This window comes from Pyxicephalus adspersus, chromosome 5 (assembly GCF_032062135.1).
Source record: "Pyxicephalus adspersus chromosome 5, UCB_Pads_2.0, whole genome shotgun sequence".
Taxonomy (NCBI): Eukaryota; Metazoa; Chordata; class Amphibia; order Anura; family Pyxicephalidae; genus Pyxicephalus; species Pyxicephalus adspersus.
The window spans coordinates 46661700-46689263 of NC_092862.1; the positions used below are offsets into that span (position 1 = coordinate 46661700).

General features: G+C 35.6%; 1 protein-coding gene across 5 annotated transcripts in view; it reads right to left on the minus strand.

Annotated features, from left to right (window-relative positions):
• Positions 1-27564, minus strand: part of DLGAP1 (DLG associated protein 1) — a 303658-nt gene that overhangs the window by 128840 nt on the left and 147254 nt on the right. For all 5 annotated transcript variants that reach the window (XM_072411376.1, XM_072411375.1, XM_072411379.1 and 2 more), the window contains one exon: positions 8993-10032. In XM_072411376.1, coding sequence (XP_072267477.1) covers positions 8993-9961 — 969 coding nt within the window. In that variant the 5' untranslated portion in view covers positions 9962-10032. The remainder of the gene's footprint in view (positions 1-8992; positions 10033-27564) is intronic.

Here is a 27564-nt window from a genome sequence, read left to right on the forward strand (position 1 = left end):
ATAGCTTTTATATAAAACAAGCTGTCAGATTTCCCAGTGCTTTAAGATCACAGAAAAAGAGCTCCAGTAGAAGATGCACGGTGTGGTTTGCCTTCTGGACATCTTATTGTCTTCCTTTAATACAAACTAGAAAATTTTCTCACTGGAGGGAAGCTAGAATTAAAACATTAAAACATTTGTGACTCTAATTCTCCCTGGAATTTCCCTGAGCTTGACGGTTTGGTTTATATTCATGTGTGGTCAGGACATTTTTTTATACTAATTTCATAAAATGGAATGACCAGCAACAGACAAAGCATGTATCCTGAAGAGTCCAAGCAAAAGGGTATTAACCAAGAGGAATTGAATTCTCTAATCAACTGAGGGATACTACTGCAGGGACCAGGGGATGTGTATGAGAATGACAGTGGATGATACTGGTTAATGTCTGGTTGCTTGTAAATTATCAAAGTCAGAAAGCACAGCTCAAATAAGTAAATTAGCGCACCCTCCTCAAAGAAAGAGGGGTAAATTATATGAGAATATACTACATTCTCTTGATTTATTCCTGGAACTGTACTGCTGAAAAGAAGTGCAAGCAAAGTATGCTTCTTGAATGAACCTAAAAGATCTATCAGCAACTTCAACAATCTGTTTCATGCCCTTGACACAAAATGTTACTTTAAAATATGAACACTGGGTTCTGACTACACTGCTATATGTCTTACCTGTACTGACAATAAATTATCCTCACAAATATGTCCTATTAGGTCAAAGTCAAAGAAAGTGGAATAGCATAGCCAAAAAAACTTTTCTTTTCTGAAGTTTTAGGAAATAATGGTATCGTATGAGAACTGTGACCAAGATAATTATCCACACTTCTTTTTTCACAGTAAATATTGGAACTGAAGTTCACAGTATCTTCCCTAAAAAGCATTTTTAGAGGGGGATTGGTTGTGATTTCAATGGCATGGCTGTGTAATGTTAGGCAAGTAATCTGGCAAAGGATGAAATGACTGTGTATTAAAAAAAGTTAATAAGCCCTAGGGATAATGCTTAGGGCATAGACAAGGTGATATGACATTTTAGGTGGATGCTTAAATTTTAAGTAGGTGTTAGTGAGGGTCCTACAGTTTGGTATACCTTGTATAATCTTCATATTGTAAATGGACAATTTTCTATGTTTTCCAGTTAAGTGCAGAATTCTACTGCATGCTCAACCACACTCCCAACAACTCGCATTCAACTAAATCACAGCGCGGTTCCTGATAGCAACAAGTCGTTTCTGGCCACCCAGTTTCTTTTCCTCCTTTGGAGGAAGAACCTCACCTCAACAACACTTAACCTAATTCAACCACATGGCAAAGCAGTTGACAAACAGCAGCATATTAGTTGAAGAGGGGCAGTACTGGAATGCATTGTGCTGTTCATACTCTGGTAAAAACCCGTCTACTGAAAATAAAGGTAATAAAGAGATCAGTATAATTCAAGTAGAATGATATCTGTTGTTTTGAAAAAATAAAGTTAATACAGTATATAATTAGTTACTTATATGGGTGTAGGCACACCTGCTTAATACATATACAGCCTCTGCTTCCAAAATTTTAGTGTTCTTTCTTACTATTCATTGTAGTGCTACATCTTACGTTTTGCATGAGATGCAATAACAAAACTAATGAAAATAAAGTTGCATAAAAAACTACTATAACAACTATAAAAAATAACTATAAATATAACTTAAAATAACTTTTTATTTAAAAAAGGACATAATGCCAACTGTTTTTTTACAACTTGTGATAGCAGTGGTCTTGGCCTCCTAAAAACATCAGATAAGACGTAGCTATAACCGCTGCAACCCGCAATCTAATTCCATGAATCCATGAGCTAGGAATAGTGTTGGTTAACATCAGTCATTCAACCTAGAATGACTAAGTCTGAACATCTCTGATGTTCTGTGGTCAGACTTTTCACAGAGCCATATTCTGTAACTGTAGCACAGCTGCTATAGTCTAAAGGCCAGTCTTACAATTTTAATGTATTAAACACACACACAATAATAAAACCAGATCTTTCAATAGGCTTGGGACATTACTGTATGGGAAATGGAGCAGCGAGCATGTGTGCCCCCATTCCTATTCATAAAGGTCTTCTGAAATCTGTTTTTTCCTCCAAACCCCTGCCTGCTTCCAACCATGGCAGGAGCCATCACTGTGAGAAAGGATCTCTTCCCCACAACCTGACCCCTATGTTGTGGGGTCTGCAGATGGGGGGCTTATTTGCAACTTTAAAGCCCTCTTTAATAATGGGGCCCCAGATACCAGCCCCCACACCTTGGGGGGGGGACAAGTACAAGGGTACATGGTACCCCTACCTAACCCATTCCCTTAATGGATTAAAAAAAACTGCCACCACTGGGGGCAGATGGAGGTCTTTTCTGAAAGGTAAGGGGATTGATTACATGCATTCTGCACCCTTCCTTTTCGGTAAAAAATTCCATCGGATCTTTTTAAATAGGAAAAGTGGCACATACATTTGTGGCCCCATCTCTTTATCCAGGAAGGTCCCAAGCCTATTAAAGGGTCTGTGTTTTTTTGTTGTGGGGGGGAAGGACCAAAATAAAGCTTTAAGGTTTAGCGAATCAGGAAGGCAAATTTTAACAGCTGTCACAGCCTGCCTGTTGAATTAGTTGAGTGCGTAATGTTGGCCGAATTTCGATACAAATCAACCCAAACACTGGGGCAATTCAACAAACTGGCAGCAAAACTAACACAATATTGGTCACCACTAGAAGACAAAATGTCTTGTTTAAATTTACATAGCTTTTTTAAACAATTACATTAAACCATCACACAATTTACACCTTTTCCCACTTATGTTAGGGATGTGTAATTTTCTGTGAAAACTAAATGTCTGGTCTTGCTTAATTTAAGATTAATTGTGTATTTATGTTAGTAATCTACAATCACTTAGTCTGGAGCTGTATAAACAAGCAGACCCTAATGAAACCCTAATGTACTGTATTAATCTCAAACTGCACAACTTCCTCCAGCTCAATACAAGCACTACAGTACCAGACACAGCAATTGTTTTACAAATTGTTTTACATATAGTGCCAATACATCATAAGAACTGGCAGCTCCATCCAAGCACCAGCCTGCCAGATCTTCTAGAGGTTTGGCCAAGCAACTGTAGAATCAAAGTTAAAAAATCCTGATAGAGGCCAAAGCAAATTTTTAAGTTACCTTTGAGACAAAAGACATGAGACGTGATGATAAATGCAACCTTCTTAACCTTACATATTTATAAATATACACATATTGTTTTAAAATCATCACTGGTTAAAGTAGAAAAAAAGCCTAGAGAAAGCCTTGTTTGTACTGAAAAAACAAAACAATATATGTGCTACTTAGTTATCTCAGAATGAATAGGCTTAAAACTAGGATGCAAATAAGTTATTTAGTCCATGAGTGATGCCGTGATAAGTGTGCAGTGAGTGGCCCTGTGGATAACTGTCCTTGTTAGTACACCAAATGTAAACCTTTTTGATATGAACATATCATATAACATGGTAAGCTAAATTAAATTTTTTCATTGTTTAAAATTTAGATATAAAATTTTAAATGCCAGGGCAAGCATGCGGTTTATGAAAGGCAAAGTAATTTCAGAAGACCTTAGCTACATGCTTGTTCATGGAGTGAATCACAGTTTTGAAATAGTTGCAACCCTGATATCTAGGAAGCTAGTATTTTTTAAAAGGTAGTCGGCAGTAACAGCACAAATGTGACTGTCAAGACAAATAATAGTGACTCTCCAATTATATTCTTCAAAAATGACAGTTAATATTTATAAGTTAACTTATATTTTAGGACTAGATTTCTATAGCTGTAGTTTCATTAAGAGAAACATGGTTATACTAATGCAAATAAAAGTGTAATGTAATATAAAGGTGTGTTCTTTGTAGAAATTTTTTCCATCTGAGTAATATGAAAAAGTAGCCCAAGAGGTTAAGAGGAGGGGATGAAATGTTAGCTATTAGAACCACCCCCTTTGTCTGACTGAATGAGGGTCATCGGTTGACAACAGTTGGATGGTTGGAATAATATGCTGGATAATCCACCCAGTTTAGATGGCCTGAAAAGAACACTTAGGTGATTTATTTATTTAGTTTATTAAAAATATTCCCAGCTATGTGTGGTAATGACTACAGGATGGAAGTTGTAGTACTACGAAAAAGCATGACTAAGTTTAACATTTAAATGTTAAGTTTACACTTAACTCCTTTTTTATAATATACAAAAGCATATGATTTGGATTATATAGTTTATTTTCTAAAGGGTTTTACAGAGTTAAATACTTGAAGAGAAGCAGTCACAGCAATGCATATTGTAATATAATTCAGCTTTTTTTTACTTTGTCTAAGCCACATCAATTTGAGGCTCAGGGACCAAGGGTCATTACTGACATCTGAGGTCTTGGTGACAGTCTGACCTCACAGACTATCTACCAGTTTCTGATTCAAATCACACAAATTGTTTGTAATCGTGTTAAGCAAAAAAAAGTGCTGGAAAGTGAATATTCATTTTTTTTCTATAAACCCATATGTAACTGGCTCTTTTTAAACCCCTCAAATTCAAACTTTCATAAAACATATAGCACAAAAGGAATTATTGGTTCTCTATAAATCATGCTAAACAGTTTTCTAATAAAAAAGGTTTCTTCTTTTTCCATATATTAATTTTTCTCTGTTAATGTTTAGCCTACAACAAATATAGCATTCAACTGCTTTTGGTATAATATATATTACTCAGATACCAAATCCCAGTATTATATCAGGAACTAGAAGAATTAAAGGCTAACTGAATTATGATACAATTAAATTGTAAAAATCAAACCAAATATAAATATAGTGTACAAATGAGTAATAAACTCAAAAAAATACACACTAGTACAAAATGTGTAATTCAAATATGGAGTTCCAGTATATTGATAGTATCATAAGGAGATATATTCTATATATATATATATATATATATATATATATATATATATATATATATATATATGTACATGTATTACCTTTTATTAACATTGCCAGAACCAAGAACACAGTCAATGCAAAATTACAACTATACATAATAATAAGGCATAATATTCAAAACTAAATTCCAAATTTTTTTCTCCTTACTATCTAACTCGCAACCTATAGTACACACCAAAGACACAGACTATTGAACATGCAGGCTATTATTACAATGCATGCCTATTAACATCAATTACTTACCTCTCTTGTTGAAAATGCATATAAACATTGTTTGTGATAAATGATGTTCATCATCTGATCGACTTAAGCCAGTGAAGAATATCTAGGTTTTTCTCATCGTTCTGCCATTTCAATGTGGGTGACTATGGCAGTAAACAGAAGGACTGGAGGGGAGTGTTTAACAATCACTCACCAAACACTATATTTGTAACTTAAGCATTCTTTAAGCACGCAAATAATTAATGAAATGAGATCACAGAACGAGAGAACAATGCTTAATGACTGCTCAGTACTGAATGTCTAACACATGTAATTTAGTGTCCTTGCCAGTTATTACTCAACCTTAACTTGTTAGATGTTACAGCCAAAAAAATAAAAAAATTGAGAACTGTATCATTCCCTTGCTTCCTCGGCTTCCCTTATATATCAAGACTGCTGTTTTCCCCCAGAATAAAAAGCTTATTGGATGCCAGCCTTCAGGAGCAATGTCAATAATCATTCATTGGCATGGGGAGCAAGCTGAATATTGTTCAGTCTTAAGAGAGTAGAAGGCTCAGCATGTGATTCTGCTCTATTGCCACAGAAACTGGTTTGTGATAAATAGAGCAGCTTCACACAAAGAAGAGAAAAACAAATAACTAAATCTAACAAAATTCAGTGAACACCACATAAAAGAAAATGATTGTTGATTTACAAAAGTATCTCAGTGAGAAGCAACAAAAGTTCAGATGTTGTAAACATCTAGAAAAGCTGCAAGCCAAGTGGAGAGAGTGGTACATTTCATCGATGACTAAACACGAGGGCCAACTTGTCAAACAGCCAAAAAATTCTTCAATAAAATTTAGCATTATCACAAATTTCCATGTGGCGAACACCCAATAAAATCTCTTATAAGCTATTATTTGGTAATTATTAGTAAAGTTAGAGAACGCTGGGGTTTACATATCAAACAAACCCATCCAACCAATCTAAATTCTGAACTCTGCGGTTTATTATCTGATGATAAATTACACTTGGGGTTCTACTTACATACCGCTGTAGGACTCAAGCTTCTTTCAAGCTAAATGTGGGTGTATGTAATTAACTCTCTAAATACTATAAAACCTCTTGACAGCAAACAAACCAAAAGTGTGGTAATAACTTAAGGACAAAAGACTGAACAGTTATTTTTATCACAATCTTGTATTTATATAGAACTGAGATATTATACAGCACTGTACAAAGTCCTTCATTATGTCTCCACTTAGAAGCTATTTCCCTTTCTGTATCATTTCCTCTTTTTGAGATACGTCAAAAACTTCAGTAATTGTTTGGTGAAAATGCCTAAAGATGGTCTCCAGTTTTGAAATAAATCCCAGATATTCCTGCTATCATCTTCTAGTAGCAGAAAAAGCCCTTGTTAGATATTAGTACTACAGGCCTACAAGTAAACCCTGCAGACTCAGCCCGGAGAAGGGATCTCCAGGGCTTCCAAAATCACTTTCTGTTGACAAAGGTGCACCCAAGAAACAACATTTCCTAAGAGCTCTTACAAAGACAGAGAGGAGAGGGTGAAGCTGTTAATAAACCTCTTGCATAAAGGGCTCCCCTATCTTCAGATAGTGCTACAAGAAGATGTTGAGGTGAATGGATAGAGAGACACCTGGAAAGACTAAGATCCTCAACAGGAAATTTAAGCTCAATAGACTCATAAAGCTAACACATCAAGACAATTCTTTTTTTTTTTTTTAGTCCAGTTAGAAAAAAATATTACCATATGGATGAAATTAAATATATATTTGTGTTTAGGCTTTGTGCGTGGATCCTGATCCACTATGCAAACTGCATTTCATAAAAGGTTTTTGGGAGTATGAACAAAATTATAGAAATAAATAAGGATTTCTTTACAACCCTATTGGTCCTTCAGCATATCTTGCTGGGGTGATGCCTAAGAAACAATTTGTATTCTACTTTTTCACTAAGGTTTCATAATATTGAATTGAAAGATTGCTCTGTATCTGAAGATCAGCCTTGGGGTAGAGTGAGCACATGTGCTTGAAGACTGCATTGCAGAGGTCAGTGCTCCTCTTCCAAATGCCCATCCTCTTAAAATCAACACACTTATATGACATCATTGAGACTGGGCTAATTAACGAAGCAGAACAAAATGATTAAAGAATCAGAAGGATTACTATCCTGTCCTGACATGCAGACAAAAAAACATACAGGAACAGGAAAGGATAAAATACTTGCAAGGCCAAGCACTATGTTGTCTAGAAAAAAGCAGTTTCCTAAAGAGACTCTGCCACCTATTTTATTTTTTTTATATGTGAATGTGCTCTGATTGTAATTATGATTGCCCTCATTAAGAAATGATTATAATTACAAATCACAGAGCAAAATGAGGACAAACACAGGGCAAAGCCACAACTTCACATATTCAAAACTTGCTTTTGCTTTCCTGTCACTCTGATTGGCTATCAGAAGCAAAACCCTTGGTAAGCCGCAAGTCACTAAGTAAAGCGTACACAGGACCAAGGGTTCTCCTTCCAACAATATGTTAAAGCACAGCTTTTTGAGTCACCAAGCACTTTGTCCATCATGTAGGAGAAAGAGGAATGAGTGTCCACGTTTCCCCATATTTTGCAACACTCAGCTGTGCTTGCTCACAGTAGCCAAAAAAAACGGACTACACATTTAAGTAAAATAAAACGGCTGGGAACCATTTTTTTGCATGCAGGTTCATTGGACTGTGGCAGATCACTATTGGCTGTGTTAAATAGCTGTTGTAAGAGTTGCAGAGCAGCCACAGCCTTGTAGAAATGTGGTTACTTGCAGCGCTGTTCACTGCTTCTAATTGTACAGCACCTGTTTGCTGTGTGCCTGGGAGTAGTCAACTGCAAAGTTTTACACCGTGGATGTGAAAGAGGCCTTAAAGTCATATTTGTGTTGCATGTATATCTAATTTACCAGTAAACAGTTTACTTTAGTTTGCCTTGGCATAGTAAATTTGATTTTAAAATACAGGTTGTCACCAATTCCTGGCTTCAATACAGATTACATACATGCAGCTTTTACGTCTGAATAGCATGATCTCCCATCTGCATTTTAAAAACAAGAAAGAAAAGCAACTCTCATTTTTCTAGCTTCTTGTGTATACTTTAAACAGATCAGCATTTTTTGAAAAAAGGAGTCTGAGAAATAATGCAGTTAGGCAGCAGTACCACAAAGGGCAGTACCTGAATATCTGATCACTTACTTGTCTGCTTACGTATTCCAAAATCATAAGTTATAGCAAATATTTACTTAAAATTGAAAGGAATCTAAATAGTGTTATCTATGAATGATGCGTTGCTATGCCACTAACTAAGAAGCACAGTTCTCCCTATAGAGTATTTAGAGCTTGGAGGAACCATTTTGTCTGAGATCAATATCTGAAACATCTGTTGATTTACATATAAATAATTTATACCAGAAGGTCCCAAAAGCATTTTACTCAGTCTAGTAAGGTAATTTGATATTTTTTATTTCATTCAATATCCTAGAGCTGAGCTCAGTTAAACAGTCACTTGGTCGTAGACAGACCAACTAATGTATTTTTGCCTGCAATAAACAATGTCCTAAATGTAATCACATATGGAACTCTCAAATACTGCAAAGTATCAAAACATATAAACGACATTAGCATTTCAATAGACATACTAGGTACGCAAGTTACAAAAAAGGAATAGTCACATATCACATAGAATGAGGAAAATAATATTTATAACATACCTGTAGATACTGACATGCCCGCTCTGGTTGACATAACTCAGATTTCACCATTGCCTGCTCCATGTTTATAGCAGGTTTCTGATATACCTCCCGTGCCCTGCTTACTGTGAGTGTAGATGCCCAGGAGCTTTTCTTCAACATCTGGCTGTCCAAACTTACAGGTAAACTCACAGGTAAATTTGTTGTACATGTGTTGCATTTCACATCATTATTGCTTCTTGATGACTTTAATGCATGTTCACTAATTGTATTGTAAGCCTCCATAAAATACTGAGATGTAGATCGGTCAGGGCATCTACCCATTGTCATGACTGTAGAGGGCCCATGGTACATGCAGACATCGTTGTCTAGATTATCCTGTGATCCCCACCACCCTGAAATATTTGTTCTTGGTTTCATCTCAGCTCTTCTTTCTTTGCTTTTACTACGCTTGCCATATCTCACAGTTTGCATTTCATCTGGACTGGCTTTGTTTCCATTACTATTTCCCTTCATTGGTCCTTCAAGGGAATGGGATTTTGTGAAGAGTTTCTGAACTGAATGAACTAAGTGACGTATCCTACCAGGACTGTCACCACGATGCTCCACAGCACTCCTTTTGTATTGCAAAGTGTGATAGCCATCTCGATTGATTGGTATCTGTCTTTCAAACTGGTCCAAGAGATTGGTAGGAAGTCGATTACCCTTTCCTACTGTTCCATGGGGGACTAGTGCACACTCATCCTTAAGCTCATGGTGAGAACTGTAATGTCTCCTTGGAAAAGTACTACTAGCAATTTGATCCCCATAGGGCATCATGCATTCTACTGGATATGAGTTCCTTTGAGCATAGTAGGGATGATCCGCAGGATGAGGATCCACTGGATTCAGCAAATATGGCTTTCTGTCTGTGTGATGAGGCAAAGTTTCACATACTGAATCACAAACAACCCCATGATGATGGCTACGGCTGCTTGATATGCCTTTCATAATTGAGATGAAGGATATTTCAAAGTCATTGACTATTTGATGTGGTCAGTATGGAGGTCTTAAGCAAAGGCCTAAAAAACAAAAGAGAGACATTCAATATTCTAAATTCAGTAATTTTTCAGAAAATTTTTAGAAACAGGCTCTAATTAAAACTTTGCTAATAACTAAAAGTACTTATAATAAGAAGAAAAGGTTCAGTTATTGTTGATACCTGTATTCATTGTTGTAATAATTCTATGCATTCTGTTTTAAAAGCCCAGGTTGTGCAAGTAGAAATAGTGTTTTTTTTAATAAAAATGCAATAGGCTCATACAATTGTAAAATTTGTATAAAAGGTTTCCAAGTGTCTCATGTGCTATGCCTTTTTAGCTTTAATATATGGATTTTCAGTAAACGGATATTTGGGTTAACAATAGAAGTAATAAAGTTCAAATACTGCATACTGTAATATAATAAAGAAGAGGGTCTGGCCCAAGTATCTACAATGTAACTGCGTTGCCCTGTTATGGGCAAGGGTATTGCATTAGTGATATTCATGTATCCCTAATCACTAAAATCAGAAAGCCCCTGAACATTTTTTTCAATACTGTTGTGGGGTCAGGGGGACCTGACCAAAAGGGAAAAATAGGCATGTAGTTATTCCTTAAATCAAAGCTAGAGTATAGTCAGGAAAATGCTGCTCACCATAAAACATACTATTGTCACAAAAATTGCTGGAGTGATAGGACATGTGGCAACAACCCAAGTAACACAAATGTAAAAAAAACATATTAGATGCACCGTCTTTAAAAATTCTTGGACAATTTTAAGGGAAAAGACCTTCAATTTTAATGACACTATAAAACACTTTTTATTTTTATTTACAAATGCACTACATGGATATACTGATCAATAAAACAAAAGCTAGTCCTATACCACATTTTAATACTCAGATGTTTTGTTCAATTAAATTACAATGTATTATATATTTGCACAGAAGGAAGCTTTGCAAGATAAAGTTCAACCTCACTCTGCAGGAATGACCTAGTTCCAAGACATTGTTTAACATATCCCAACATGTTACATAAAAGGTGTTAGAACTTTTAATAAGCAAATGTTTATATCACAAGACATCAGCTTCTGAAAATTTGCCATCCAACATAAAAGAAGTGAACACCTTGAAGCAGCCAAGGCAGATGGAGCAAGCATTTTCTGAAGATCTCTTTCTCAGCACAGCATGAATAAAACAGACTGGAAAATGACATGCTTACATGGCTTTGATCAGAACTATTTTCAGTGGAGCATTCTAGCTTCAAGGGATGTTAAGCAGAAGTATTTATAAGCATCCAAATCTCAAGCATAGTACACTAAGTGATGATCACCGATTCCCTGCAGTCAAGGTAATCTTAGTGTAACTCTTTTTAAAGGGACTATGGTGCCATTGCCGATATGATTACTGCTCTTAAGAGGCAATTGCCAGGTTTAAAGAAATGCTCACTTGATCTCACTACGGAATCATATAGTTACAAGTTGTCTTCTTATCACAATGACATACTAAAAAAATGTAATGATAAGTTTGAGATAGTAGGACATCCAGAATATCGGTAGCATTTAGTTGACCTATGGATCGTTTTCCTAGACAGAAATGGTAAAATATGGCACTTTTTAAATCTGAAAAATAATTTTTTTTTTAACTATTTTGACATTGGTGTTGGGTGGATATTAATGAACTGGATTATTGTATCTTCCAGGGACTCCATTTAAAGTCACTGCGTCCTTACCCTTACCATAAAGTTCATAAGTTTTTTCTCTTCCTGCTGCATTCTCTACAATATAAAATAGATTAAAACCTGAGCAGTGACAGAACTAAAGTTGTTTTTAGTATTAGGTACAAAAGTTCTGTGCCTATAGACAGCCAAGACAAAAAGGCAGCCTTCACCAGTACAAATATCAACCACCAATTATTAATAATATTAATGTTATTAGTAATAATAATATTAATAATAAAAACAGTATTTATATAGTGCAAACATAATATGCAACGCTGTACATTAAATAGGGGTTGCACATGACAGACAGATACAGACAGTGAGATGATGTTTTAAGTTTTATGATCATCCACAGTAACCATTATTACATAAGCACAATTATACCATCAAATATTCTACTCAGTGTTTAGACCATAAATCAAAACAACCCCCCCCCCCACCTAAAAACATTAGGTATCACAGAGGTGATTATAACAAAGGAGTGGTTTTTGTGTGCCAAAGGTTGTGTGCCCACTGGCTCCAGTGATAGGGATTTTCACCAGGGCTGGATTTCTAACACCAACCCTGAAAAGTATTAAATAATCTGGTAAATATCTGGAAGATGTTGTTGAAGAATACCAAATGCTAGCCATGCACTATAAAATAGTTTCCAACAATTTGATGATTGTATAGACCAAAGTTTCTGTCTAAAAGTTGACGAAAAATGTCTTTTCAATCAATATTTGGATAGAGCATCCATCAGAAATTGATAGGGTAAGGCAGTTCTTTTTAGATCAATTTTATTTTACGACATGAAGGACGAATATGTGTGAGACGTATGTATGATTGCATATGCTTTACCTAAATCTCTCTCCCATATTCTTTGGGTAGATTGATCTTCTTGTTAAATAGGGCTTGATGGACATAGAGTTGTCTCATAGACTAGAGATGAACACCTAACTCAAATTGTCTCAGAATGCTTACATACTAAATAACTTCTGCATTCTCAGAACTCCTGTTTATCCTTCAGCAAGTACCTCCCATACAACACCTAATGACAGTATTATGACCAACAAAGGTTGCCTATCTACTTGCATACCACATTGCATGGCATTATAGGAAAGCAGTATCATCTTTATTAGCATGGTACCCTAAATAATAGTAGAAAATGTTATGCTTACTAGTTATAGGAATGGTGTATCTGAAAGTCCACAGTTTTAAAGAATTTATGTGCCCATATGCAGGATATTTATATATATATATATATATATATATATATATATATATATAAATATATATACCATTCTTTTCTTATGAACTGTGAATATATTGATCTCTAGATAATATCATGTCATACTCATATACAATAATTATAGAAAACATCTTCTGTTAATCTTGCAGTTTATTTTACAGTCAAATCTACATGAGATTTAGCTTCTGATGTTAATTTTACTACTTTACCTGAGATGTCGTCTTCACAAAAGTCAATTTTAGTATCTCATCATAATTAAATGCCTAGCTAGAGGTTATTCATTTTCAAACGCAAATTAGCATATTTGCGTAATTTGCACTGTTAGATTGTTGAAATTTTTTTTCACAAAAATCTGCACAGAAATGGAGAGAATTTAAATTGACATAGCAGTTGTATTACTTTACATGGTTTCAATCATACCTCAAAATGACAAATACAAAATGGGAAGGAACATTTCAACATTACGTTTTAAATACAGCCTTTCTTTTACAAAACAAAGAACATTTCCACCTATACATATGTTATATATCTAAATATTTTAAGCGAGAAAGCATATCAGTAATTAGACAGACCCATTAAAAGCCTTTTACTAACAATTTATAGGGTGAAACTGTATAATCATTTGTACCAACAAAATATATTCAGCAACAAATATAAAAGGAATGACACCTGAAGTCATATATAGGTGTGTTTCTTTTTATAATGTGCAGCATATTCTTTAGTTTAAGGTAATATTTTATGATCAAACTCTTGATTTATACATGAAACAATATGTGATTTTTTTTGGATAGCACTAAAGTATTGCTCTGGAACTGAATACTTCTGACTATGAATAATTTATAACTCTGCATACCTTCTTTTCTATGCTGATAATATACACTGTATGGTGGAAGATACTTAGTATCTTGCTAATCCAGTACCATTTCCAATTATGTGCTTATTCATTAATATCTGTAGGTACTTGTCACAGAGTTCTACTTTTGTGATTTTTTTCCTTAATACAAATGTTTCATTATTACAAATAAAAAATATTTTAGGATTTTGCTGGATAGAACAAAAACTGGTACCCAGATGTCCTTATTTACCCAGACATGGCAGATAAAGTCTGATTGGCTACTAGGGGCAACAGTTTTATTTTACACTTTTGATGATCTTTTTCTGCTTTTGTGAAATCAAAATGATGTTCTTTTTTAAGAACTTCTACCTGTGCAACATTGCACAATCTTTTCATGCAATAAATTTTATTGAACTTGAAAATGTGAAATGCACAATTCTTTGCTTCAGATTTGCGAGTTATCATGAAATGCACATAGTACATTCAGAACACAGCTGACTTACTAGCTTGTCAGTCACACATAAATCTGCTCTAAATATTCATTGTAGCTTGATTAAGTTTATCTGGCAGCTGTTGCCAGAAAATTAAAGGTGCACTTCCTAAAAATACCAGAGATGAGCTCTGAGTGACTTTCACACAACAATCATTAGAGCCTGCAGCAGAGCCTTCCTTATTTCCTGTCTGAATCTGTAATGGATTTCATAAAAGTCATTTGCGGTTTGTTAGCAAATGTTTTCAATACTGGGCCAGATCCATTCCAGGTTTGCTGCATCCCCCAGGTTCACTGATGAAAGTATATCCTCTCCAGCTTTAATAAAGCTCTCTGCCTCCAATTAGTCACTGGGACTTCTCATGGGTTCCAAGCAAGCATAGATGTTTTCTAAGCATAGGGCAAAGGGGAGAGGGAAAAGGGGCAGGTTTGAGAGTACTAAATGGTGCTCACTAAAGTTCAGCTCTTAGTTTAAGAACCAATTCAGACTTGTATTTGACTGCTGCATTGTACTGCAGGCTCAACTGCTCTTCTAGACACTGCAGCTCCAGTGGATTGCTGTGCAGTTCTGTGGTTGTCCTCTTTTGGAGGAAAACTGCACTTTAACCTTAATTGCACTCAACTTAATGACAAACTGTTGTCAAATGCTGTGGCTGACAAAAAAATAGTAGTTGAACTGAGAAAATCAGTAAGATTTTCTTCAAATGTCTGATAGTACCTTGGGGAGAATAGTACATCTATATGGTAATTTCTCACTTACTAATGTAGGATAACACTGTAAGATGACAAAACAAAGTAAATATACTCCAGCAGTGATTTGGTTTTAATGTCCATTTCCTCCACACATTCACAGAGATATATCTGTTACATCAAGCATGACACAACAAATGAAACACATTCTGTCTCACTGTATTATGTAATATTGTGATAGTTTTGGTTACATGTCACTTCCAATTTCATACAACAGTTACAGCAAAGTTTAACTCCCCTACTTCTGAAAGTAGCAATGCATGTCTATGTGTTTATTGGAAATAGGTAAGTGTTGGGTGAATGAAGCACTAAAATGGAGTTTTCTATGCAGTTTCACTCCAGCAATATAACTTTCCTAGCTTAAATTCAAGCCACAAAGGTACACTTGCCTCATCATCTAGGCCCACCTACAGTAAGTCCTCTAGTGTTCTGCATGAAGTGTACTGGACCCTAGCTGATTTGAACAGGCACTGCCAGTTGTGATTTAATACCTACAACTCATTACTCAAAATATATGTCAAGAAATACAAAATGTATAAACTAATAAGGAAACTAACTGTGCTCACTTTCTCTCCACCCCTTTTGGTACTGCCCATTCATCCAACAGCCAATAGCATACTATATGGTATGGGAATTTTAGGGGTTATGTTTATGGCTATGAGCTGCATTGGCCACTGTATTGGGTTCTATATTAGTTTGAAATTATTTTCTCATTAGGAGAGGAAGATATGTATAAAGTTGGTATTTTAAATGCTTTACCTACCAAGTCAACACGGTTTAATCACCAAGCCCAAGACACCTGTCACACCTTGTAGTGCTCTGCAGCCACCAAGTGTTCAAAACTGATTTACTAACACACAGAACAAGAACAAAAAAAATAACTCAATATAGTACACTAGCACCACAGGCCTGTAAGTGCATGTATGCATGTGAATAGGATCCTTTAACCACATAGCTATATATGTACTAATGTTCAAAGATATATACAGTGGAGTCATATACTGCTGTGCACCTGTGAACATTCAAGTAACACTGCTTCAAAGCCTTTTGTCATAGTAAAGCACACCAAGGCATGTGCATGTAAACAATGTGCCAGCTTGTTAAGCAATGAAATGTACACAAATGAATCAATGAACACAACCTGTGCTATTAGAACAAAGAAGGCAGTGCATGTATTGGTACATTATGCTCATGGAATCTTGTATGATAGCAGGTGTGTATATGTCTGGCATAAATACATAGATAGATAGATATTTGTAGCAGAACATTTTTGGCATGTGGTTAACTCAGGTAATATACAAAAAAATGTGAAGTTCAAGTTGAGCTTTTGCCCTTTTTTCTTTTCCCTCTTAGGCTTAGTTCACATTTGCTACTGAGCACCTGCATGAAGGCTTCCAATTCAGTGATTACAGGTGTGGGAGAAAATTAATATGGGAAACTTGAGATCGGCTGTGAAATTTGAAATCAATCATTCCACAGTGGGTGCATCTACAGAGGTCAATGAGGGTGTGATTTAAAGTATATGTATTACTGATTAAGAATATATTAGTATTTGAATGTCTGTAGCCTGGCCACAGCTATGCTTATATCTTCTCCAGGACCCTGATATACAGAATGGTAGGGTTGTAGGGAGCTGCAATGCTGTGTCATCACTTCATATTTGCCTAGGGCCCCATTTTGTTTAAAACAGCCCCAGAGACTACCGATCACAGTAATGTCCCAAAAGAAAATTAGAAAAGGAGGGAGATGGCCTTGTAGACCAATTAAAAAACATTGAAATCGGTAGAAGATAATAACACAGAACTTCACTATAAGATGTACTATAATAGTAGAAAAAAGGAGGTGCAAATAGGGAGAGCCTGATGCATTCTAAAGCAAAATGAAGACACTATAAAATTCCTATGTTATGGGTCTATATAGTACCAGTGAGTTTATAGTTTATAAAATTAGAAGTAAAATCCAATGGGGCATACACCACCTTTCCTAGCCTATTCTGTACATATCCAAATGCAATAAAAGTGAACGTACTAGGACCCAAACAGCACATTAGTTAGGGCAGTAAAACAATTGTAAAGAAACAAAGTAGAAACAATTTCACAAATTGTACTTTTACAAAACATAAGAGTGTATTATGTAGAAAGATCTCTCTGATGTCAGGTGTACATTGGTGGCAAACATAGCCAACAGTGGGCCCCTGTCCAGAACTGATTTGGGGCCCTCCTGTCAAACTCATTTAGGGCCTCTGTTTGCTGACAAGGGTCCTGGGCCCTTGTGCAGTGGCACACTTTGCACCTTCCTATGTAAGTTCCTGGTGCTGTAAAGCATTTTTTCATAAAAATCCTGGAAAGTAGCAAGCTGAGATGAAAGGGATAAAAAGGGATGCTATATCTGGTCAGGGGAACTGCATTGTCACTTACTCAGCAATACATCAAATAAATATTATGTGCAGGCCTTTGTCAATGTTTGGGTCCCTTACATCGAAGAGGATGACCACAACTGCTCTAAGGTATTCTACACATTCTTGTTACATGTCAATAACCTACCAAATTGGGAAGAATAAATTAAAGAAAATGACATGTTGCAAAATTAATCAGCAACAGGACAGCAAATGAGAGGAACATCCTCACCACACACAGACAGCAAAAAAAAAACAAAAAACTGATTTTAGCCCTTCTTAAATTTTGATTTAAATAAATTCTACAATATATTATTTTTCTGACTTGACTGACTTGGTACATTTTCTTTTTCTGGGACAATTTCGCATAGACATTTCTGGATTTATTTTTATTTTTTTTCAAAATACTCTCAAAGAAAAACTAGGAAATGTTTGGATCAAAGGTGATAATATTGTAGAAAAGCAATGACTTTGTGTGAATTTAGAACTAGCATATTTATTCAAACAACATTGCTTACAATGTTGTTTGTGTAATTTGGATTGAAAGATGTTCTCTGTACCATTATGTGAAAAATATTTTGTAAACATCATCCCAGATAATCCTAACAAATAATGAGATTGTGTCAAGTGAGTGCTGCAATTTATTTTGTCAATTCTTGCATTAGGTTTCTATTCGTAAAGTGCACTAAAGCTTATTAAACTTACACAGGAACAAGTCATTCGCATAGATTTATATGATAAATAAATTATGATGTATGTTTCATGAGATCATCAAGACAAACATTCTGGCATACTTAGGAGGCTGCACAGGAAACCACAGAGAGGTTAATTCTTCAACTGAGGAGGATTGTATGTCCCCTTCACTTCCATCTGATCTCATGTGCAGCAAAATGAATTTCCAGAGCATTTCAGCTTTGTTTCTGTGGATTTATTCCCCTGAGGCATTAAAAAGCAAATCATTTTCAAAAGAAGAATAGCACCAATGCTCACTATTAAATAATATTTTTTATGGGAAAATGAAACCAGAATGTATCTTACAATATACATTGATTCATGCAGCTTATATTTTGGGTTTTTATTATTCTATTACATGGACAAGAATGGACAATAAAACAGGTTAAATTATACTTTCCATGGCTAGTGTTACAATAGCAGTCTAGGCCCTATTACTATCTATTTACCTAGATCTGTTGATCACTTGTTCTTTTGGCTGTAGTAAGCATAATTGGACAAACACATACTCAAAATAGTTTGGTAATTGTACTAATTAAAATAAGGGTACTTTTATATCTGAGGACCCTTAAGAAAACTTTGTACATTACCCAAGATAAGAAATATTAGCATAATGTCAGCAAAGACACATAGCAATGGTCATATAACACAAGCTAAAACAAATTCTTATTCCTATTCCTATTAATACTTCTTATTCTTTTTAATTTATGTTCATTTTCAACTAGCAATAGGGTCTCTACATTGTGAGTTTGTTCCAGCCCCCAACAAGTGTCTGTTCTGTCATATTAATTTGTTTTACAGGTTTTGACAGAGGTAGTGGACCGGTGGCATTGTGGGTGGGAATATTTAAATTTAAATGTTAGTTTTATCACCACAGAACTAACACTTTCTCTGTGAAACGTTAACTACATTATATATAGAATATTTCCCAGATTACATCACTTACCACTGATAGAGTACTTGTTATATGTGCTATGTCCACCATGTGACAAATCATAAACACGACTCTGACCCATTATGCATCCTGACTCATAATTAAAGCAACACTGGCTTACAGAAATCCTTGGCACATTCAAAATTGCACCAAAAAATTAATAATTAAAGAAAATTGCAAGTAAGAAAGGAGAATTGGGGCTATAGAGGATATCATTTATTCGTGAAAGACATAATTCCAGTGTATTTTAAAGTGAACCGAATACATAGATTTAACAATTTAGGGTTTATACTGAATACCTGGTATACAGTGCACCAGACTTTACTTCTGTTACCGAATACTGTTGACCCAAAGACACTATAGTTTATCTTTATAATTACTCTTTTCATTGGCAATAATGGGCCAAGTAAAAGGGTTACCAACCCTTCTCCAGCTCTACATACTCACATTTCTCTGTTCTGTATAATCAGTATAACATCTTTATTTCCTAAACATGTCTATGCTTTGTTGTTTACATTTTATACTTGAATTTCTAACTAACATGTTCAGCATTGACTTGCACCATCTTTAATGCGATATGGTCGATTCCTTCTCTAAGTAATTCGGTGACACATTCAGCTCGGTGGTTGGGTGTGTAACCTGATTCTGTAGTCATATTAGTAATTCAGCACTTTATTGCACTAGAACACCAGATTCACAATTGCTATCTGTTAAAATGTAAAAAAAAGGAAAATTATATATAGAAAATATTCATATGTACTAGTCATATGCAATAGACTCTGTCCCCATAATGTTGTGATTGTGGTATTTATACATTTTTTTGGATATATGTTTGTTTAGCCTGCAAGGTGACTGCATCTCTGTGGGAAAAAAGATGCGAATTGTTGCTTGGCACCAAGCTACCTTGTATATGATGTTAGCAGCCTCTGCAGGAACAGAGCTGTAAGTCACGTGACTATAATAGCAATACCAAGTGCTTTGCAGGGCCGGATTTGCCACTAGGCATGTGCTAGAGGCCCCAGTGGTTGAATTTGTTTATCATTGCCCCAATCTAAACTAAATCAAAACTAAACACTATAGCATGCAACAGTACCTGTCTTGCTAAAGTCCACACAGTGACCAGCACTAAAAAGATGAGACACACACAAGTGTACTGTTTTTATTATCAAAGGAGCTCACAATCTAATGTCCCTACCATAGTCATATGTCAAGGAAAATTTGGGGTGAAGCCAAATAACCTCACTTCATGATTTTAGAATGTGGGAGTACCTTGAAGAAATCCACGCAAACACGAAGAACATGAAAACTCCATGCAGGTAGTGTCCTGGCCAAGATTCGAACCGGGGACTTAGGGTTGGTATTTGCTGTAGAGCACCTACACATAGGAGGTGGTGTACGTTAGCTGGCCCTTACAGACTGAAGCTTGGAGTCTGAATGCTGTTATGTGGGGCAATTTTTACAAGTAATAAAAGGACATGGTTGGGGGTGGCCTGTATTGAAGGAACAAGTAAAGGCCACTTTTTTTATTGTACGTACCTATATAGGCTCCTGAGAGTAAATCTGACCCTGGCTCATTGTGTAATCTACAAAAGACAGTACGAGTGGAACAGCATCTAAGGTCTATAGTAATTTTAGACCTTGCATACGAGACAGAATGGCCAGCAAAGAGTCAACACTTTTCTCAACAGAGAGAGGATAAGCTTGTGCTGCAAGTAGAAAGAAGGGGCCTGATTTATGAAAGCTCTCCAAGACTGGAGAGGATACACTTTCATCAGTGAAGCTGGGTGATCCAGCAAACCTGAAAATGGATTTACAAAAGGTCATTTTTATTTGTGAGTAAATGTTATCAGTCCTGGACCAGATCATTCCAGGTTTGCTGGATCACCCAGCTTCACCGATGAAAGTGTTTCCTCTCCAGTCTTGGAGAGGTTCAATACATCAGGCCCAAAGAGCCTGTGACAATAAGAGTGGGCAGTAAGAGAGGCCAAATCTGTCTGACACTAGCAAAAGCATGGATTTTAAGATGACTGAAATGACAGCTTTAGCAGAAAATATTGTGACAAAGTAAATCCATGATTTGTGAATGTGTTTCCTGAACTTCTCTATGTACTTTTTTTTTTTCAGAAGTAGAATTCCTAATTAAAATGAACAAGAAGTAAAAATGGCTATCCTTAATCCTTAAATAGAAATTACACGGAAAAAGACACACATTATTTACGCATTTCTCATATCTTATACTCTGATTGCATCCACACACACGTTCAAGTAGTAGTCTGAACCATCCATATGAGGTGATCAATTGATCCATTAAAGGGCCACCACTCTTGTAGCCAGGTATTTTGTGCTAACGATTCCACTCTGATTGTCTTCTGACCTTAAAGATCCCTGCACTCTAGAGCTTAATTTATATATTTATTTTTTAAATTCAATTATTGCTAATATTTACACTTTTATTTCACTCAATTTTATCAAACTAAAGCTAGGCAATTAAAGCATCAAATATTTTCCATGTGGATAAAAGCAATGTCTCTTGCTGTTTTAGTCTGTTTTAATATTTTGTTTGAGATGGAAAAAGCTTTTTAATGCAGTTGGTAAACAATAGATGACAGTTATCACAACGAGAATGTATTAAAAGCTTTAACACATTGAAAATTAAGCAAACAATTTGAATGGCTGAGGATTAAATGGTGGTAAACTCATCAATCATCTCCAGTCCTGTTTAGCAAGGAAGTATAAACATATTAAAGCCTTCCCATCGATATATCTCCTCTTTTAAATGCAATTGCAAATGAATTATGTTATATAACAGATTATGGGTATGTATAAGACACAGACAGGTTATGATGAGCTTGACGTAAAGGAACCAAACCCCTCCAGTGAACCAGTAAGGAGTGGGGCTTCTCTATTACTAACACCCGGTACAGATGTCAGATTGCATTTGTAATGATTTCCAGTGTCAGATGAATGAACAAGTGTTGTACACACAACGCCATTCAGTTCTTTAGAGAGGAGAGGGGGAGGACAAGCGGCACCCCGCTGTGCTATTCTCTATAGAAAAGCAAATGATCATTCCCGATCGTTCATTCATCAATCCTCCAAGGCAGGCTGATGAACAATGTCAGTGGCCCACTGTACACACAAGAAGAGCATGACCATTCATTATCTGATGTGTGTGCGAAGTTTTAGTGTTTGGATGTATGAAGCTCAGCAACACAATATCATTTCTTGTGTAAAGTTGCTATTACGACTTTCTTTATATTTTGAATACATTTTATAAACAACAATATAAAAATTAAAATATTAAATGCATTGGAACAGAGCAGATGCAAAAATATAGAGTAACAAAGTTTAAATGGAACTTTAGCCAGATGTAGCAATATCAATATCATTTAATCAAAGCAGATGTACATGATGAACTTTAACGCTCAATTATGCAACATGTAGATGGATTAAATGCTGAAAAATATTTTTTAAACAATGGTATCCTGTTACAGACACAATTCACATTTGCTGTTCCACAAGTGTTGGGCTCTGCAATGAGGGTGAAGTTTGCTCTTCAAATTCTGAGCTTTTCTATTGTGCTGGAGAGGAAGATTTTTGTTCTTAGCTGGAAAGATTAAAAAACCATATAGGGATATTCTAATTTATAATAAATCTTGGGAATTAGAGTTTACTGTGTTTAATGTATTTGTCATGACTAAGAATCTAAATTTCCCCAGAAACATACGCATCCTGGAAGCAGATACACAGTAATATTGCTCAAAGTGAAATGAGCCTGAAAAGGGCAGATACGCAGAGTCTATTCATAACATCAGGACTTCAACAGAGCACCTTCACCACATCAGGGCAGACAGTGAATACCACAAACAAGTGTCAGTAACTTGAAAGACAAGGACGCAGGGTCAGAGGATCATAGGAGCATGAAGGTCAATAGAGTACACAGGAGTGAGGAGGGTCAGAGGAGCAAGAAAAGTCACTGGAGTAGAACAAGTTATTGACCATTTATAGGACAATTTATTGCAGAAAGTCACCAGAGTACTGAAGGTCACAATGACACTAAGGGGCACAGGAGCACAAAGACCCCTTTGGATCACAAAGCAAAAAGTGTAGCAGAGGGAATTCAGCAGTAGAAAAGAAACTCAAGCTTGAACCCCAAGATTTGATACACCTATACTACCTGTGCCAGTCAGGAAAGTGGTCTTCTGACTTATTGTGATTCCAACTCCAAATGAAACTTTTTAGAGCCTCCAGCAAGAAGAGAGAGTGGCACAGTAGTAAAATCACCATATCTCACCTTACCCCCTCACTTAGCAGTAAGAGGTAGTTGTTTTTTAGATTGGAGGTGGCAGTGAGCAATTCAGTACCGCTCGCTGTTGCCAGCTGTTCTTCTTTAAGAAGAACCAGTAATATTAATACTGATTGTGGTTCCACCTGCAAATGCAACTTTTTATCTCCCTATGGCGCGTCCAGAGTCTCTGACTTTCCCCTGCAGCATGTCTGCAGTCTCTGACCATCTACTGTTGAATGTCTTCAGTCTCTGACAGTTTTTGTACACCCATTATTGCATTACATTTTTTCTAGATTGTTTCTAAAGTTTTGCAACAGTATTGTAGTGAGAGATATAAGCTCTCATATAAATGTACTTGGAATAAATATATAGTTAAATCAGCAATGATGGTGCCAATAAACTGCTAGAATTAATATGCTGGAAAAAGTGGAACATGTGACAGATTTAAAGAATTCAGCAACGTTAATGCTAAAGAAGACCTATAAAAGGAATTACATTTGGAAAAGTGCCAAGGAACTTCTAAACATAGATTATAAATGCATTAATATTCATGGTGTGAAATAATATTCCTACTTATTTGCCTATACACAGTATCCTAAACTATATATACCTCTACATACGTTCACTCATGAAAGATGTAAATTACATGTTAATAATGAATCACTATCTCAGTGATAAATTTTTACCATTTTGTGTATAAAATGTTACAATAAACACGCCAGGTTTCATCAAAAAAAGTTTGGATGTAAATGGCATTACCGAATAAGATAAAAGGCTAGCTGACATATATAAATGTGCAGCCGGAGAAAACGACATACCACCCTTAATCTTTGTCAGTTAGGATTGATTTCACAATTTACAAAAAGCCTACAGGAAGAAGTAAAATTAATGATTCCCCAAGTCGCAAATTAGCTCGTCTTTAGGTATTGCTGAAAATATAAAACAAGAAGAACACTGGAAAAATAATAATACGTTGTGCTTGCACTTTACTTTTGCCACATAGTACAGAAAAAGGTGTTGGCTAATAGGAATGTAACAGTGAAATGAATGCTCATTTATTTCCTATATTCAGACAGTACTTGCAGAATATAAAGAATACACACACACACACATTTACATTAGACCAATTCTAGAATAGGCATTGACCATAAGGCCATTAAAACTCACCATAAAATTGACACTATTTTTAGAAAAAAAGGAAAAACAATTGTGTTTGCCACATTCATAGTTCAGCTCCCTTTTACTATTACCGACATATTTATTGTTGTGATTAGCATAATCTATTAAATTCTGTTGTGACAGCATACTTTCAGTTATAGCAGTTAGTTATATCAAATAAAAAAGTAAACATGATCACAAATGTGCTCATACCTTTCATAATGCCAGATTTATTACCTTTTGGTACCAAAAAGGTGGCAACTTCTTTATAAAAAGGCCAAGATTTCTCCATGGCAGTCATACAGCCACATAAAAACAAGCACAACCTGCAACATATATGGACAAAAGGCGATTAACATTACATATCTAGTAGTAGTTAGTCACATTCAACTAGACTTGTTCTTGTAATGCTGAAGATCTTTTCCAGCTTTTCAAGACATTTCATCAGTTTATTTGAATGTAAGTAACTACTACTAGATATGCAATGACGTGGATAAATGAGAACCTTCACAGACAATTAACATTATATTAGCTTTTGGGTTTGTGGATGCAATCCTACACAATGGAGATTGTATACATTGCTGGAATTAAACACAGATACCTCAAAGATATATAACAAAAACTTTGACCACTCATCATCCTTTTAGTGTTAGTGTCACAAGCACACACCAAAGGTTTATATATGTCTGGGCACATATCACACTATTCCATGGTTTCCTTGAGTGCTCTTAAGTTATCCATTGGTTATAATAAACCTATGCTCCCTAGAATTCTCCTCCACTCATTTTTTTTGGGAAATGTTTCTCAACCAGAGTCCCTTCAGAGTTTGCAAGGGGTTCCTTAAAAGAAGTAATTTGAACCTCTGAGGTCAGTTAACCTGACCCCAGTGATGTTTTGGCTATCTGTATGGGTGATATTCTTCTCATTGGCCAGAAATGTATAAGTCATTCTTTCTACCGACCATAAGGCCAATTTGCTGCAAGCTGAGATTATAGTAAATTCAGCACAGGATCCTTATGAACGTAATTAAAGAGGTCAGGAAAGGCTGCACTAGGATGACCCACATAAGCCAGACAAGATCCACTTTCTCTTAGCAGCTATTGCTATCTGCTATCAACCAGCCAACGTTATTTGTTCAGTGATAAAAGGCAGGTTATGGAGTAGGGCCTACAGTGTTTATTCAAATTCCCTATTTACCAATAGTATAGGAGAGGCTAGTCATAGGCTTTGTCAGGCCATGTTACCTGGATCTACTTGTTTTTTTTCTTTGTTCATTATTTTAATATATACTCATTATTTTATTATACACTCAAAGCATACACTTATGCTTTGAGTCCAGAAGTAAGGCTACGTACACACTTACATACGTACACATGTTCAATAATTGACTTTGGAAAGGACCTTTCACAATCCTTTCCAACGACAAAGACTAAACGAGTAAAGACTAAAGACAAAACGAGTGCTGTACATACAGCCATTCTACTATGCATTACGATTGTCCGCCAGGATGGATCAATGAATGACGTCAGACGAGCACTGTACACACACCAGATTCTCGTCTTCTTACTAGCCCTAGAGCGATTATTGGACGAGAATCATCTGACATGTGTACGTAGCCTAAAGCAGATGTGTAAACATACTGCTGTGCTTTATACATGTGTAGTACTTTTTTTTAAAAATTTAAAAATTTTGAGTGGACCCCTTGGATTCATAAATCTGGCCTTCCTTGATTGACAAATAGGAGCATCACAGACAAACCTTGATTGTAGGCCTGCAGTCAAAAAACATTGCTGAGGTTTGTTTAGTTAAAAAAGTAACAACAATCAGAGTTCTTTTAGTTGCAATGTAAGTTACAAAGGCTGACTTCACAGCTAATAGGATAATAATATTACCGATAATCCAATTCTAATATTTTTGTTAGTCCACTTCCGAAACCATATTACTCGTAAAGGCTGTTTTTATATTACGTTTTACTAGAATGAATGCAAAACTTAAAATTTTATAAAAAAAATACACACACATATGCATGCACTGATAGGAAACTCCTAATGATTTAGAACATGAATAAAAAATGTATGGCATGTAAATACCCATTACAAAATGCAATACTAAAAGAAAATGACAATTAAAATCTATGCAGTGCTGACAATTAATTTACACAATCACTGAGAAAACAGTAATGGGATAAATAAATATGAAATGTAGAAATCACCTTAAGGTGTCTGTCTTTCAGTTTTAAATGGATGTCAGTGGAATCCTTGTCAGATTATTTTCTCTTTTACATTCATGAGAGCAGCAAATACTTCCACCTACTACTGCCAACAAGACTGCTAACTAGTTCTTCTGTATCACAGTATTAATTTATTTTGTAATATTGAAAATGCAAGAAGAGTAAGAATCCTTTTGCAGATGGAGTTTTGCAGATGGTGTCAATCTATGCAGTGAAGGTGACATAGCTGAGAACACTAGTGGGAACATCTTTCCAGAAGCTTAGACACACAGGCATCATACTCAGAAGTAGTCAAAGAAAGTTTGCAAAGGAAAGTAAAATTCAGGAACATGTAAAGTTGTAAAGTTAAAAACATTATTTAACAACAATGCAAAAATTTTACGGTATGCATCAAAATGGAACAGGTCAAAAACTGAGAACTGAAACCAAGAGAACTTCAACGATGTGCACCTCATCTCTCATCCAAATTTTTAAAGGGATATTTCTGCACTGCATAGATAGAGAAGAGGAAACACTACTGGACGTGATCCTTTTGGAAAGACATGCAGAGATAAACTTGTGAGCCTCTTGTGACCAAATTACACTGTTTTTAGATAGAAGTAACTTTGCGGTCAGATTGGATACATTTACACAGTGAAAGTTTTTGTTTTGAAATATTTTTTCCCTCTCCTTCCCCGTGTTTCATGGGATTTGGATTCATTACATTACTAGTCCCGTAATAATACATTGCTTGCATAGTTAAAAGGGAATATAAAGCTTATATGTATATATATATATACGGTATATATATATATATATATATATATATATAT